This window comes from Diospyros lotus, chromosome 9, assembly GCF_014633365.1.
Source record: "Diospyros lotus cultivar Yz01 chromosome 9, ASM1463336v1, whole genome shotgun sequence".
NCBI lineage: Eukaryota > Viridiplantae > Streptophyta > Magnoliopsida > Ericales > Ebenaceae > Diospyros > Diospyros lotus.
Window position 1 is genome coordinate 36,290,115 of NC_068346.1, and position 16,324 is coordinate 36,306,438.

At 34.8% G+C, this 16,324-nt stretch overlaps 1 protein-coding gene across 2 annotated transcripts; it reads left to right on the forward strand.

The window, feature by feature from the left end:
- The first annotated feature begins 1,358 nt into the window (after positions 1 to 1,358).
- Positions 1,359 to 12,456, forward strand: LOC127810371 (uncharacterized). Of its 2 annotated transcripts, XR_008025417.1 has the most exons (3): positions 1,359 to 1,511; positions 5,645 to 5,921; positions 12,050 to 12,456. XR_008025417.1 is itself a non-coding variant. In XM_052349810.1 (2 exons), exons 1-2 carry the CDS (start codon positions 1,436 to 1,438, stop codon positions 5,884 to 5,886), a joined length of 318 nt encoding a protein of 105 aa, XP_052205770.1. In that variant the 5' UTR covers positions 1,359 to 1,435; the 3' UTR covers positions 5,887 to 6,063. The 2 variants fall into 2 exon arrangements, 1 of the variants encoding a protein (XP_052205770.1); XM_052349810.1 differs by lacking the exon at positions 12,050 to 12,456 and having other exon boundaries at positions 5,645 to 6,063.
- Positions 12,457 to 16,324: the final 3,868 nt, after the last annotated feature.

Sequence of the window (16,324 nt, forward strand, 5' to 3'; positions counted from 1 at the left end):
TGTTATTCACCTTTAAAATTCTCTTTTTAACATAACCAAAAGTCCTATACAATAGAGGACAATACTTAAAAATTGGAGCCTAACTTTAATTAAATTCCATTTTAGGGCATTTGTTGACGCATTATCATAGCTAAATATATGTACATATATGCTATTACATAAGTAAATAGTATGTCATGCTATTATAAATCGATACCGATAAAGTATTTTTTTAAATATTTTTATGTATCTTATTTAAAAAATAAAAATTAATTACGTGAGTTAGATTTGAATACAACTTTACCTTTATATCATCTCATTTTGTTTAAATCTTATCAAGAAATATTAAAAAATAAATTATAATTATCAAATGAACACCTAATGGATAACAACCAACAAAAGTTTTTGTTTAGTTATTTGTATGTAAAGAAAGTCGATCTCTACCTAGCTCGAGGAAACCTTTGCACGCCTCCAAAATGTAGCACAACACAGAGCGAACCAAACACTTGTTCAAACAGGGCTATTGACAAATGAACTAGCTTCTTAGATCATCAATTAATGAGATGATGGGGGATAAGCTTAATTGTCGAGAGAGAAATAGCTTGGGTCACCAACTAAAGCCCTTAAATAATCGCTCGATGATAAATGAGATCAAAGTGCAAAGATAATCAGGAGATTTGCTTAGAGACTACCCCTTTAATGTTTATATAAATCTAACGTAAAGTGAGTTTACAAATTCACTATACATTTCATTTGAAAAATAAAAAATAAAAACATTTACTAATAAAAGATTTAAACTCATGATATTTAAATGATGGGATACTTAAACTTATCACCACGCTAAGTCATCGAGATAGTGCATATGATCTATTGTACATGTTTGTGAATTTGGGCTGTAACAAAATCGTGGGTCCGATTCTATCTCTGTATATGTGTTTATAATTTATGTTTATTCGAGGGGTTAAGTTTCAAATTTTAACATACGACTTACTTTTTTGTCTAACAAAGTCATGGGTTTTAGAATGATGAAATGGTCCCGGGCAAAGATTGTGTATTGATCAAGATCTTTTAAGTTTTTCACACTAAAAAAAAAAAATTATCACCGTACCAAATATTTTTTATTTAAATTATTGCAATGACAAATTATAGTCAAATGATATATCATTTAAAATATTTTATTTTTTAATTTATGCGCAATTAACACGAGGAAGAAACTATTGAGTCATTAATTTTATATAAAAAGAATAAGTCAAAAAAGGTCCAATGTTGTGTTGAGGAGTAAAAGGAAGAAAATGGAGAAAAATGGGGGTGGGAGTGTTAAAAACAGAAAATAGGGTGCCGCTACCGAAATTAGTTGAAACAAAGGGGGACGACGGTGGCTTAATCTTCCAGCAGAGAGAAGCCCCACATTTCTATAGACAGAAAGGGGGAGAAGCTTTGAGAGAGGTAAAGAGAGATGATTGGGATCTCAAGAAGGAGATCGTTCCGCTTCCTGCTACTGTTCGTGTCAATTTCTCTGCAATTCTTTGCAGGTTTGTCTTTCAGATCTTTCCGTAATCAGCACTATATACATAGGGAATGTAAAATTCTATAATGTTTTTCCTGAAGGGAGTTCGCGTTGATTTCAAATCGATACAGATCTTGCGGAATCTTAACTTCTGGTTTCGGCGAACGTATAATCATGTAGTCCTTTTTTTCCAAGATCGACGATTCATATGTGAATTTCCATTTTTTCTTGGCCGTCAATGAATTTGATTCTTTTTATGCGTTTTTCTCTCGCATTTTCCACATTTGAGTTCCATGTCAATGCTATTCTGTGTCTGGTAATTTAGAGGGAAAATTTGAAATGATGTGAAGATTATTTTGATCATGCCATATAAATGTGTTGATTTTTAATGGTTACAGTCATAGAAGAATGTTTGCGTGAAGTTGGAAGTTCTTTTTTAGGTTTTACGATGTTTTCCTTTACGAACCAAACATATCCAATTATCGGTTTGGGAATTTTCTAGTTTTCCATTTCATATTTTTGGGACAACAAAAGAGCCACAGTGATGTAGGACGACTAACGAAGCAAATAGAAGAAGAATTGGACCAAAAGAAGCAACACCCTAGCAACGAGAAAGGGAGGGTCGACCATGAGGGCAGAACCGTCGTTAGTTTCCATTAGTTTCTGTTTTAATTGATTTAATTTTATAATTACAGATGATGTCTACTTTAGTCTTTTCTGTTTTAGGGTTTTTTTCAATTGCGTTTAGGATTGCTGATTGCTAGGAAGTATTTAAACACTTTTCTCTTGTTTGAGAGAGAGTTTTTTTTTTGTTTTTCAATAAACTTATGACCCTAAGTTGCTGGTGGAATCCAGTTCTCTTTGTTTCCCTAAGGTCTTCGCTTGAAACCTTTACTTCTAGCTACGTCAAGTGGTATCAGACCAAGGTTTGCCTCGTGGCACTCTACGCAAATGGTTTGGCATGAGGATTCTGCTGACTGGGGGAGTTTGTCGATCAATTAGCGTGAGAATTCTGTTGTCAAGTCAACAGCTTTCTGGGTAGGAGTGTCTGATGAGAATCGTCCCACATCAGCTGTTTAGCCTGCAGACAGGCTCCTTATATGTGGGTGTGCCCCTCCTCTTGGTAACTACAATTTTTGGGGGTGCATGCCCCTGCATCATTTGGTATTAGAGCACGGTTTCTCTGTCTCCGTATCGTTGACTGCTATCCTCTTCCATTGAATCTACCATGGGCGATGAAATTGCGACCATGAGGGGCAGTACCATCATTAGCTTCCATTAGTTTCTGTTTTATTTGATTTAATTTTATAATTACAGCTGATGTCTATTTTAGTCTTTTCTGTTTTAGGGTTTTTTTGAATTGCGTTTAGGATTGCTGATTGCTAGGAATTATTTAGACACTTTTCTCTTGTTTGAGAGACAGTTTTTTTTTTTTTTTTTTTTCAATAAACTGTTGTAATCACTTGTATTGGATTAGCTTAAGATAGTATCGGGAGGGTTTTCTGTTGTAATATCAGTGAGTTGCATTTGTATATCACTTGTGTTATTCTAGAAGGCTTGTTTCTAGAAGGGTTGGTTAGTGATATAGGCTGGTTAGTTGGTTGTAACTACCGGATAAGTCTTTAATTTTTACCGCCTCTATACTTTATAAATAGGGGTCGGGTGAGGGGGCATTAGTATTCAATTCTATTCTAATTTCCTGTCTTGTGATAAAAAAGAGAGTGAAGTATGCACAAGGGTAACTCGAGAGTAAAGAGAGAATATCTTTGTAACCTTGGGTTAGGGAAACTCTATACAGTTCTGTATATAAGGCTGTGGGAGAGTTGTAGTGCATGTAGTGCTGTGGAGAATAGTGCCTTGGCAGTCTGGATGTAGATCTTCTTTAGAAGACTGAACCAGGATAATTCTTGTTGTGTTCTTGTTTCTATTTTGTGTCCTTTATTTTTGTGTTTTGTTATTTCTTGTTGCTGTAAGGATTTGAGAGATTCTAGTTGTGTCTTGGTGAGTTCGAGTGTCAAAGAGATTGCTGCAAATCTATTCCAACGTAAACTTACGAGTTTACCCTAAATTGCTGGTGGAATCCAGTTCTCTTTGTTTCCCTAAGGTCTTCGCTTGAAACCTTTATTTCTGGCCGCGTCAAGTGGTATCAGAGCAAGGTTTGCCTCGTGGCACTCTACCCAAACAGTTTGGCGTGAGGATTCTGCTGTCGAGTCAACAGCTTTCTGGGTAGGAGTGTCTGATGTAGGACGAGAATCATCCCACATCAGCTGTTTAGCCTGCGAACAGGCACCTTATATGTGGGTGTGCCCCTCCCCCTGGTAACTGCAGTTTTTGGGGGTGCATGCCCCTGCATCACGCAATATGGCTGGTTGGTTGCTTGAATTGTGATATAATGTATTGCAGCCGTAAAGTAAAAAGTTTGAGCTAGGGTTAGACCGTGGTTTTAGCATTCTATGTCTTTTCTTTGGAGTTCGACAATAAATGGTCAGTTGCAAAATGCATTCTTAACTTGCAGCAGACTTTTTGAGCAGCTATTGTGTCAAATGTAAGGTGACTTTTGACTAAATTGGTATTTTAAAACTGCAAGTATGGATGGCAGCAGGATAGCTATGGGATGGGCCTCTATATTCCAATCCCATGCTGCCTAGAAATAGCTCAGCTTTGCCTGGCCCCAAAATTTATGTTGGATTTCTACGTGTGATCTCTCTCTAAGCAAGAAAGGTCTTTGCAAAGCTGTTCCACTTATATTCTCCCAAGAAGAAAAGATACTAAAATATGAACAGATGGTCCACAATATGTGTAATATGTGCCATATTATGTATGTATCCTATATGAATATAACAAGGCTTAAGTTAGATTTTTATAAATAATAAAGGATCTTATGTTAGCATAGCATATAACATATATTGTATAGTATTTTTAAATGTTCACAGCATGTCCACATGGCTATATCTTAGTTCTGGTTACGTATCCTAGTGCCCAAATATTAAAAGGTTTTGAGAAGCCAAATAGCCGCACAAGATATTTGCATGGTAGAAGATCCTTTACTTCTCCTTCTGTATCTGAGAGAGTGTGCTTATCATGTCACCAAAATCAGATCTATTGGAGTCAGTACCTGGATTTCTGTTTTGCACTGGGCTTTTATCTAAAGCCATCTCCTTGGTTACAATCATGTTCTTTCTCATACATCCTTTTGCTTTCTGTTGATAAATACAGCTGAACTTTCTTTTATTAATGGGTGAATTATATTGTTTCCCTTTGACAAATAAAGCTGAACTTTATTTTATTCATGGGTGAACTATATGTAAATTCATAGTCTTCAAAGAATTTCTTCAATGAAGTACTCACTTTAGGTTTGGCACATAACACAATGAATTTTATAATGCTAATCCAAATTCTCATTTTGACCATGTATCCATATAATTAAGTTGTTTATGTAAGACATTAAATTATCAGAATGAATAGGGCAGTGTTCCCACAGAAGTAACTAGTTAGTATGATGATTTAATGCCCCCATCCATAATATTTATCAGAACAAAAAGAGAAAGTTATCAGCCATGATAGTTGAATGGTGTTTCTGGCAATAATTTCTGGAATTTACTTCCAAAGTAGTGAAAGTTTCGCTTTATTGTGAGAACACTTTTACTGACGAAGTTAAATGCAATATAATAATCTTGCAAACATTCACTTTCAGAAAATAATTGAATTTTGGTTAATGTTTATTTGATTTGAGTTATCGCATAACAAGTGATAACATTGATTCCACTGGTTCTGTTTGCTTGAATAATCTTGGTGAGTTATGTTCACTTGTACTGTGTTTAGGGTATCAGTTTATGCAGTATTGACAATCCTAAAACAGATGCCTGCCTGAAGATGATGCTTGGAACTAAAGGAATGCCCTCAGAGGAAAAGTAATAATGTTCAATGTATTGGTTTAAGCAGAATTTTAACATCCTAAAACAGATGTCTGTTCTGAGGTGATCTTTGCAACTAAAGAAAGGAATACCCTCAGTGGAAAAATAACTATGTTAGGATATCAGTTTAAGCAGTACTTAACATCCTAAATGATCCTTGCAACTAAAGGCCTTATAGAAAACATAATGACTGTTAATCTGAGTAGATTTGTTGTTACAGCCATCAATTATTTCATCACTGCAGGCTTGTCAGATGATTCATCAAGTTCCAAAGAGAAGACAAAGGCTGATAAGAAAGCTACTCACCACACTAGCACTGGGTCCAAAATAGTTATCATATGCCTTGTGCTTGTGGTAGTTGTGCTTTTATCATTTGGCCTCTTCAAATTGTGGCAAAAGAAAAAACGTGAAGAGCAGTATGCCCGTCTGTTAAAGTTGTTTGAAGAGGATGATGAACTAGAGCTTGAACTTGGCCTCCGGGATTGAGGTCCTGGTTATATAGATCATACAGTGTGATTGAGGTAGACATTCAGTTTCCTTTGGCTGTCAGAAGACAAATTTATATTTGCAAATCTTTGTCTATATAAATTCTCATTTGGTCTCTAAAGTATTTTGATTTCTTTATCAATGACAATTACACTGACGATGGCTTTTGTATTACAACGATAGGGGGGCTGAGTTATTACACCATTTCTTAAGTTGTTATATTAACTAATAAATTGGTGTCCCCTGCTCCACAAAAGAGAGAGAGAGAGAGAGCTGTTTTATTATGGTGCAATTTAGGCTCTATCCTCATTAAATGGTAAGGATATATAACTTCACTTGAGGCCTTTTCAGCATCACATTGGTTATTCAATTAGTGAGTTTCCCTATTTTGTTCCCATTGAGTATGGGGAATGGATGGGGTCAGAGTTGTCCAAAACTATAACAATGCTTATAAGATGGGAGTGAGAAGAGGTCAGATGGTGCATTTTAATTCTAAGCCAAAAGAAATAATTAATTCTAAGATTCAATTTAAGACCGTGATTTTATGACTTCTTGATGCACCATCCAGTTAATTTATACAAGGCTTCACCCAAAGTAACGCCAAATTGACTGTTTGCTTAAATAATAGACAAGATCCGATTTTTTCATGCCTTTATGCTCTATGCCCATTAATCTACTTGAGTTTCCATTTAATTACCCAGGGTGGGAAGTTTTATTGTTCAACTTAAATGCTTTACAATGATGAGGTGAGCAACTCAAAGATATTAGCTGAGGTAGGAAGAAATGGTTATGTTACCATTTGTTGTGTAGAATATATGACCTCATAGAAGAGCTGTAAGGACTTATAGCAAGCTTGAGTTGTCAAGATATTTTTAGGTTGTGAAATATCTAGGGTGTGGAATCAATGTAAGGCTGCAATATGCATCAGAACTAGAGGACTGGGGAATGCTTTGCCTTATCTTACTGGGGAACTGGTTGGGGACGTGAGGTTTTCAAACAAATTACAGATTCTGCAACACCATTTGCTTGGGTGTGCATGAAGAACATTGTATGGATTTTCAAACAGAGACTTAACTGTTGGATATGAAAAACTATGAAGAAGGAAATGATGGAGGTTTTGCAGAAAAGCTCTCTGAAAACTGAACTGAACTTCTAGTCATATATATGTAACCAAGACAAATAGGATTAGACATCTTACCTACAACACAAATCTATCTCCTTTATGTTTGTCTGATTTTAAGAACCACAAACTAGCAAACCAAACATCATTAAATACAGCAAACAACCAATTAAGCTTCTGTAAATTTCTCCATCCACTTTGCTTGCTCCATCTTCCATGCACAACTTTCCATTTTGCACCAAAGAAGTTCTCACAGACTTGCAATTCTGCATGCCAAATTTCTTCAAAATTTCATTTGCATATTTTCTTTGGCATATAAAGATCCCATGCTGAGTTTGGTGAATCTCTATTCCAAGAAAGAATGACCTCTCCCCTAGATCAGTCATCTCAAACACTTTTTTCATTTCCTTGTTGAAATTCTCTACCAAAGTTGAGCTGCTGCCTGTCACAAGCAAGTCACCAACATATAGGGAAATCACCAATAAATCACCACCAGTCTGCTTCACATACAGAGTATGCTCATTCACACTTCTACTGAATCCAAGACTCCTCAAATAATCATCAATTCTGCTATACCAGGCTCTAGGGGTCCTACTTCAATCCATACAAAGCCTTTCTCAGTAGATACAATTTGTCTCCACATCCCTTAACTGCAAAGCCTTCTGATTGCTTAATAAAGATTTCTTCCTCCAAGTATCCATTCAAGAAGGCTGATTTCACATCAAATTGGAAATTTTCCAACCCTTTTGTGCTGCCATAGCTATCAACAACCTTATTGGGTCATATCTTGCAACTGGAGCAAATGTGTCAGTAAAATCAACTCCATATTGCTGTGAATAAACCTTGACAACCAATCTTGCTTCGTGTTTGTTGACAGAGCCATTTGGATGAAGCTTAGTCTTGAAAACCCATTTACACCAATTACTTTCTTGTCTTTTGGTCTATCAACCAAACTCTAAGTCTCATTTTTTTCAATTATATTCAGCTTCTCCTCCATTGCTGCCATCCATTAATTAGATTTTGAAGCCTCAATGTAATTTGAAGGCTCCATCATTGCTACATTACATCTGTCATAAATATCAGTCAAGAGTCTAGTGCCTCTGACTGGAATTTCAGAATCAGAATCTGAACTCTCTTCAATTTCAACTTGATCGTGATCAACACTATTCCTTTGTTGAATTATTTCAACAAATTCAGTTTCATTATTGTCCCAGTTCCAGAATGCACTATCGTCAAATTTCACATTTCTGCTAACTAGTAAATTTTCAATTTCCAAATTGAAAACCCTGTATCCCTTTGCTGTGCTGCTATATCCCACAAAAATCCCAACTTCATATCAAGCTTATCTCTTTTCACATCTGGTATATGAGAGTAGCATAAGCTCCCAAACACCCTGAGATGCTCCACAACTGGTTTAACCCCATACCCAAGCCTCAAATGGAGTTTTATCCTTCACAGCCTTGGTTGGAAGTCTGTTTAGCAAATACACTGCTGTGTTAACTGCTTCTGCCCATAATTTCTTAGTAACATCTTCTCAAAAAGCAAACACCTTGCCATTTCCAATAGTTTTGTTCTTCCTCTCACTCACTCCATTTTGTTGAGGAGTGTAAGTGACGGTCAACTGGTGTCCAATTCTAGCTTCAACACAAAATTTTTCAAACTTATCTGATGTGTATTCAGTCCCGTTATCTGTTCTTATCACTTTGATGCTGCAATTGGCTTGCTTTTCCACCGAAGCCTTGAATTTTTGAAACACGCCAGCCACCTCTGATTTCTGCTTCAAGAAATAAACCCAACACATTCTGGTATTATCATCTATATGCAAGATGAAATACCTGCTTCTGCTCAATGAGACTGTCCTCATTGGTACACATACATCAGTATGAATCAACTGCAGCCTTTCAACAGCTGTCCAGGCCTTGTTAATAGGAAATGGCAATTTGCTTTGCTTTCCAAATTGTCAGACTTGACACACATTCTTGTTATCACAAATAGCAGTCAGGCTTTGGGTTTAGCCTTTGTGATGCAAATGCTTGAGTGCTGCATAACTAAAGTGGCCAAACCTTTTGTGCCCCAAACTAGACTTATCAAGAACAGTGGTATATATGCATGCAAATTAGTCTCTTTCGGCTTAATTGCAAAGCTCTTGTCTCTCACAACTAGCATGATCAACAACGGTGCAAGGCATATTTTTGGAAATGCAAAGAGTAATTCTTCTCTAGCATTTGGCCCACGCTTAGTAAGCTTTGACTTATCTTAGGCACAAACAAAACATCAGATATGCATTTAATACCTGTTGAAGTCTCAACAGCAACAACTTCCTTGCCTTTGACATCAACAAGTTCTCCATTCTCAATCTTCACCTCTGAGTTATATGTCTGATCCAACACTCTGAAGTACCTCAATTCTGGTGTCATGTGGCTTGTGCAACCACTATCAATGAGCCAAGTTTCAGTGCAGCTGCTTGTTGGATAGCATGTGGCAACAAACAACTGCTCATCCTGCTGTTGCTGCTGCTGATTTTCTGTTATTTGTGCCTGCTGCCCTTGCTGATCATTTTTGTTCTTGCATACCCTTTCCACATGACCAAACTGCTTACATGACCTGCATTCTACACAAGGTCTAAACCAACAAAAATTCTCTGAATGACTCTTCTTTTTGCAGTGAGAGCATGGAGGAAATCTCCTTTTGCCACCACTTTTACTCCCTGGTCCTTCATTCTTTTCCTTATCCTTCTTTTCACATTGCTTCTTCTCACCACTTTGAGAAGCTTTTCCTTTTTGTCTTACAAGAAAAGCCCCTTTGCTGCTGTCTTCTTGTCTAATTGATCTCCTTTGTTCTTGGGCTTGAAAGGCATGAACATGCTTTGACAAGAAAATCTGAGATAAATCCTTCGGGTCTTCAACAGAAGAGATCTTGGACTCAAATCTTTCAGGCAAGCTCACAAAACCTTTTCCACAACCCTCTTGTCTGGTACTTAAAAAAAAAAAAAAAAAAAAAAACCTCGTCTGTTAAAGGGTGTTTGGCTTACTAGTTTGACCGCTTATAACCTACTGAATTAACTTATACACTACATAGCTTATTTTTTTATGCATTTAGCAACATTTAAGAGCTTAAACGCTATATAGCTTATAAGGTCTTCCAATAGCGTTTGAGAAAAGCTGGCACCCCCCAGCTTTTCCAAATAAGCTCCTAGGAGTTTTTTGCGCTAATCAAGGAAATGTTTGATTTACTCTCAAACAAAATACATATTTCCAACCAACACCCTTCTTCATCCCTCTGCCTTCTCTGTTGTCGCCGTCGCCTCTAGCCAGACCCATCTCTGTCGTCGTCGCCATTGCCATTGTCGTCGTCTGTCGTCCTCCATCTACCTGCATCACTGTCGTCCTCCATTGCCTTCATCTGTCGCCCCCGTCGCCTCTTCCGTTCACTGTATATATATATATATAACATATATATTTAATGTATATACATATATATATTTAACATTTTTATTAAAAAATAGTATTTTATGAATTTTATTTACATCATTCAATAACATGTCTATTTTCTTCTTTTTGTCAAGTTTTGATAGCTTTTCAGCTCTTTCAAACCAAACACATAATTATTAATTGATAGCTTAAAAACACATTTATCCATACATGTTATCAGCTTAAACGTTACCCAACTTTTAAGTTTTATACAATTTAAAAGTTAAATAGATTAAAAGCTATTGAAAAAAGGGTAAGCCAAACACCCCCTTAACTCCTAACCAAGAAGCCTGATCCTGTTGACAAATGTTATGAGCCTGTCAACATACTCCTTGATGTATTCACTGTCTTTCATCTTCAAGACTTCAAATTCTTTCCTCAAATTCAGAACCTGCATTTTCCAGGTTCTATCACTACCCATAGACTCCTCTTTAGCTTATCCTGTGCCTCTTTTTCCATTTCACAAGCCATGTACCTTGTGGAGATTGAATCTGAAACTGCAGCATGGATATAGGCCAAAGCTCTTGGAGCTTTTGTTAATTCTTCTTCATGGATTCTGATTTGATTCAAGGTCAGATTTGCTCTCATGGGTGTTGGTTGTCTATCAGTTTCAACCCACTGCAACAAACCCAGGCCTTTAAGGTAGGCTTTCATCTTGACAGCCCAAACCTGATAGTTTTTGCCATTAAAAACTGGGGGTGAAAGAGAGGGAGAACTGCTGGAAGCCATGAGGGTTTAAAGTCTGGGTTTTAAGAGTCTTTTTGGAGGGGAAGCTTTCCTGGTTTTCTCTCTTTATTGCTCACTGGTCCTCAAAGATCAGAAGTTGCTCTGATACCATTTGTTGGTTATGACAAACTGAGGAGGAGGAAAGGGGTGGAGGATTTGCAGAAAAGCTTTCTGAAAACTGAGCTGAACTTCTATTCATATATGTGTAAATTACAAGACAAGTAGGATTAGACATCTTACCTACTACACAAATCTATCTCCTTTTAACTTTTTCTGATTTTAAGGAGAACCACAAACTAGCAAACAAAACATCATTACATTCTGCAGCACATAAGCTGCATGTATTCAGTCAAAGTAAACTGACAGCCAAAACAACATAGTCTTAACTCTAACCCTGCTAACTTTCTAAAGCAATGCACTGCCAGTCCAATCAATGATCACAATTAAGTTCTTGAGATGTGAAGGTTAGTCTTAGGTTAACTTGGTAATGAACTATAGGATATGGAGCCAAATTGAGGCAATAGTTAAAAAAAGGTGGTTCCTGGACCTTCAGAAAATTAACAGTAAACCTTATTCTTTATTTGGTTTGAGTCACCGCTTGTGAGTTAATGTATACTCCTTAAATGTAGCTACTACAATTTGGAAGTCATTGGCCAGGTTCTCAACGTCTTCTTCATGTTAGATTAGAGTTGGATTTTATATCTTTTTTTATTGGATTTTCAAAAATCTTTCCTTGCATGAGAAATTTGTTGGTGCTCTTAATATCTCGACTTCCGGGGGGAGCTTTTTTCTTCATTGCAGTTGATCTGCAGTCATTTTAACTTTTGGCTTATTTTTGTGGCTTCAGGTTTTTATGTACAAGAGGTAAATGGCCACTCTCTTGGTGGAGGCCAATACCGGGGTGGTGATTGTCAAGGGGTTGTACTATTTTCTGAGGTCAGATATTTCTGATTTCATATATGTAACATTTGTAATATTAGGGTCAAACAAAAATTTTCCCAAATTATTTCATTTTTTTCATCTAAAGATCAGGGAAGAGCATCAACTTGGTAAGGAATGTTTGGCGAGTTCTAGTTGCAGTGTGTAAAATGTCTAGTGCCTTACTTCTATTGTTCCATTAAAGCTACTTCTTTTGGGGTAGTGTAGAAGAAAGATGCACTTTGACAGCGAGAATTTATATAGCTTTACTTGGTAAAGATGTATTTTGGTAAATTTGGGGTTAAATGAAACGGCATCCTGTTTACATTCTCTCTATAGGGTCGAATTAGTAGATGTTGGATGTTTATAGGAACTGCTCGTGCATGATCTTTGTTTCTTAATTTATTTTTGCCCTTTCTGAGCTAAGATTGAGATGGATGGAACACTCTTTTGACTTTGATAGGTGCTTTTTTTGTGAACATGAAGCAATGCATGTGTGCTACGCTTGAGTTTGGTGTATATGGAGCAGATATGTCAAACGACCACTGTCAAGCCATATGCAAGGCTAGCCCACACGGTGCGTGCTGTCCCCTGGACTAAGAACACTCTTTTGCCTTTTAGCCTGTAGGCTATTAGCAGTTAGTTCCAACTAATGTTCCTTTTCCCCTGGGTAAGTTTCTTACCCGTACCTCGTCTATCTGACACTGATAGCACCCTTTTGCGTCCAACTTGTACATGTTAAGCATGCTGCAAGCATTTATCCTAAACAACAATCAATCCTTTTTGCGAGATTTTGTAGTTGCATTAGGTCAGGAACCCGATCCTGACTAGGTTTACTTCTAAGATATAATCGAAAGAGTAAGAGAAATAGAGATAGAAATGGGGGAGAACAGACATGAGGAAGAAACAGAGAGAGAAACGAAGGAGAAGCAGGAAAAAACTGAGAGAAAATAAGGAAGAATTGCAGAGAAAAAGAGAGATCTTTTTAATTCATTTAAAACACAATGATACTTGATCATGTGGGTATAGATTTATATTAAGCTATCCGCAGCAGTTACCACTCCTTCATTACAGGTACTTGTTCTTAAAGTACTCCATAACTTACCATAATTTGAAAACAAAGGCAATAAGTAATTCTTTTTCAAAATAATACAATCTGTAAAAATTAAAAATAAAAATAACTAGATAAGTCTTGACACAGTACCAATAGCTGAATTCTGAATCATCTTTATGTTCAATCCGTGCCTTCATATATTGGTATTGGTTTGAAGTTTTGTTCATTTGGGCACAACAAGAGAGCTAGTCCAAATAGCAAAACTAAGGGAAGATCAGATTCAGACCCCACCCTATCCTCTTACAATTAGTTAAGGTATCACATCAACTGAGAGGCCGGCCAGCAAACAAACATGGTTGCTAGTAAAAAAACTGGATGATAGCAGTGTCGGGACTGTTCTTAGTTCTATTGGGAAGCATTGCCTTCCATGATAATGTTCATGATTAAGATATCATCAACATTTAAAACCTTTGTTAATCCGTGAGAGATATTTTAGTCATTTGCGTTCGTGTTGTTCAAGGTGTAACTCTTGATATACAAGTAGCATGGTCTGAGAGAAAATATAACATATATTCATGTGTATATGCATGGTGTCAATGCCAAGGTTTTGCAAATCAAGTAGCATTTGGTTAAACCCAATTTGCTTCTTCTTCTTTTTTTTTCTTTTTTCTAATATACAACTTGTTTTTAGAGTATTAACTACTACTTTTAAAAACAATTAAAGCTGCTTAAAAATAAGTAAGTGATTATTTATTTTTCCAGAAACACAATAATTTATAATAGGGTCTATCATTTTCAAAAGTTGTAGGATGATTGTACTCAGTGCCGGCCCTACTGTAAGGCCAAGTAGGCGGCTGCCTAAGGCCCCAATTGTGAAAGGGTCTATTTTTAAAATTTTATAATTTTTATATATATTTTTACTTTTTAATAATAAATATTTTATTAAAAAATTAAATACAAAATACTAATTTTATATTTCTTTCCTATACTCTCTGTCCAATTTTGTATAATTGTCTGTCCAATTTTGTAGTGTATTCACAGTTTTCAATTCTTAAACCCACATATTAAATTCACTTTTCATTTCTCCTTTCCTTTCTTCCCCCCTCTCTCAAAATCCCAATTAAACCTATTTTTTCCTATTCTCTCTCTCTCTTTGCAATTTGGGTCATTGGCTTACTGCATGTTCTTCCTCTTCACTTTTTAGTTCACTTATTCTTCTCACTTCTTAGTGCCCCCCCTCTCTCTCTCTCGCACTTGCTTGCTTGCTTCAAAGTTTAGGCTTCAGACTCAATTTTCACAAACTCACAATACGATTTGTACCCTCACTTCAAGCCTTCAACTTCAATCTTCAGGCTCCATCGCTTTGACAAACTGCAGATAGCAACAATAATATCAGTGTTTGATAACTTTGATTTTTTTTATTTTTAACTTTTATTTTTTAGTGTATAATATATGTTGTTTTTCAGGTTTTTGTATTCTTGTTTAGATATTTTTTTGACTTTAATTTGTTAATTGTTGGGTTGTGATTATTGATTAACAGCTAAACTAGTTTTTTTTTTTTTTTTTTTTATTACTTTTCAACCATGTATCTTTAACCATTTTTATTTAACATAGATGATTTGAGACGGAGTCTAATATAAATTTATAATACATTTTTCATGGGTCTAATGTAAATTTAAAAAAAAAATCATTAGATTATTTTTAATATTTAATTAAATTACTCATCTAATTTATAACTAATAATTGTAATAATTGAATTAATGTAGATCTACCAATAATATTTTTTTACCCATAGTATGAATTTGATATTGAATACAAATTTAGTAAAATTAAAAGATGTTTTTAATTTTTTTAAAAAAATTAATAAATAAAAAAATGACATCAATTATGTAATTGATTAAAATAAAAAATGAACAAATTTTGTAGTGGATTGAACTTTATTTTTTTTTTAATTTAATGAAATGATGATTTTTTTTTAAAATGTGTTATTTATTTTTTTATAAAAAATTAATATTTTTAAAAAAGCCTCAAAATTTTTTTTTGCCTAAAGTCCCCAAACTGGTTGGGCCGGCTCTAATTGTACTCATCTCCTTTGTTACGTTAACAGACATATAAAACTTTTATATATATATATATAGTGATGTGGTTCGTGTTATGCACGTGTAAATTAAATAGTTAAATTTAATATTCTAAGTTTTTTAGATAATATTTATGTGATGTAAGTTTTAAGTCTTGTTCATATATTATTTAAAAAAAAAACAAAATATTCATGAAGTTTGGTAACACCAAGATAATGTGTTTGTTTATATAGTAGAAGATAAAAAAAAAAATTAAATATATGTGTTCTTATATATACATAGAATATAATCCATTTATATATTCCTTGATCGGTTCCACTTAAGTGGGTTCATCAACAATGTGTGTGCTTTTTTTCTTGCAATAAATTGTTAACTCAATTTATTTTTAACCAAACCTTAAAGAGCATAGCATGAAATTTACCTATTAATTTCTTAATAAATATGTATAAATATAAAATGAGTAAATTGTTCATACAATCCATGTGATTTAGGGGTCTGTTACTCTGATACCTTTTATGAATTATTTTAGCAAATTAGTTCTTATACTTAAATTGTTAAAATATCTCGGGTTAATTACACCAATAATTACTCAATTTTGCATTCTGTTACTATTTGATGACTGAACTTTGAAATGTTACCTGTTAGTCACTAATATTTTAAAATTATTACTGCTTAGTCACTGAACTTTAAAATGTTACATGTTAGTCATTAATATTTCAAAATCGTTTCTCACCCGTCACTCGTTAATCACTGAACTTTAAGGTCACGAATGACGGATGAGAAACAGTTTTAAAATATTAATGACTAACAGTTAATATTTTAAAATTAAGTGATTAAATTAAGTAGTAACAGATTTAAAATATCATTAACTAATAAATAACATTTTAAAGTTCAGTGATTAAATAGTAACAAAATACAAAGTTGAGTGATTATTAATGTAATTAACCCAAATATCACCTATGAAACTCGCATGGGTTTTGAACATTCTTTACTTTCTATTAATTTATTTTTATTTGTTTTTTTTAATTAAAGATATTAAGTTTAATAAACCTTGTTAGTTATAAAATGACGT

Coding starts and splice junctions, on each gene's coding strand:
- LOC127810371 (XM_052349810.1), top strand. CDS start 1,436: ATGATTGGGATCTCAAGAAGGAGATCGTTCCGCTTCCTGCTACTGTTC. Junction 1,512..5,644: donor TTCTCTGCAATTCTTTGCAG/GTTTGTCTTTCA, acceptor TCATCACTGCAG/GCTTGTCAGATGATTCATCA.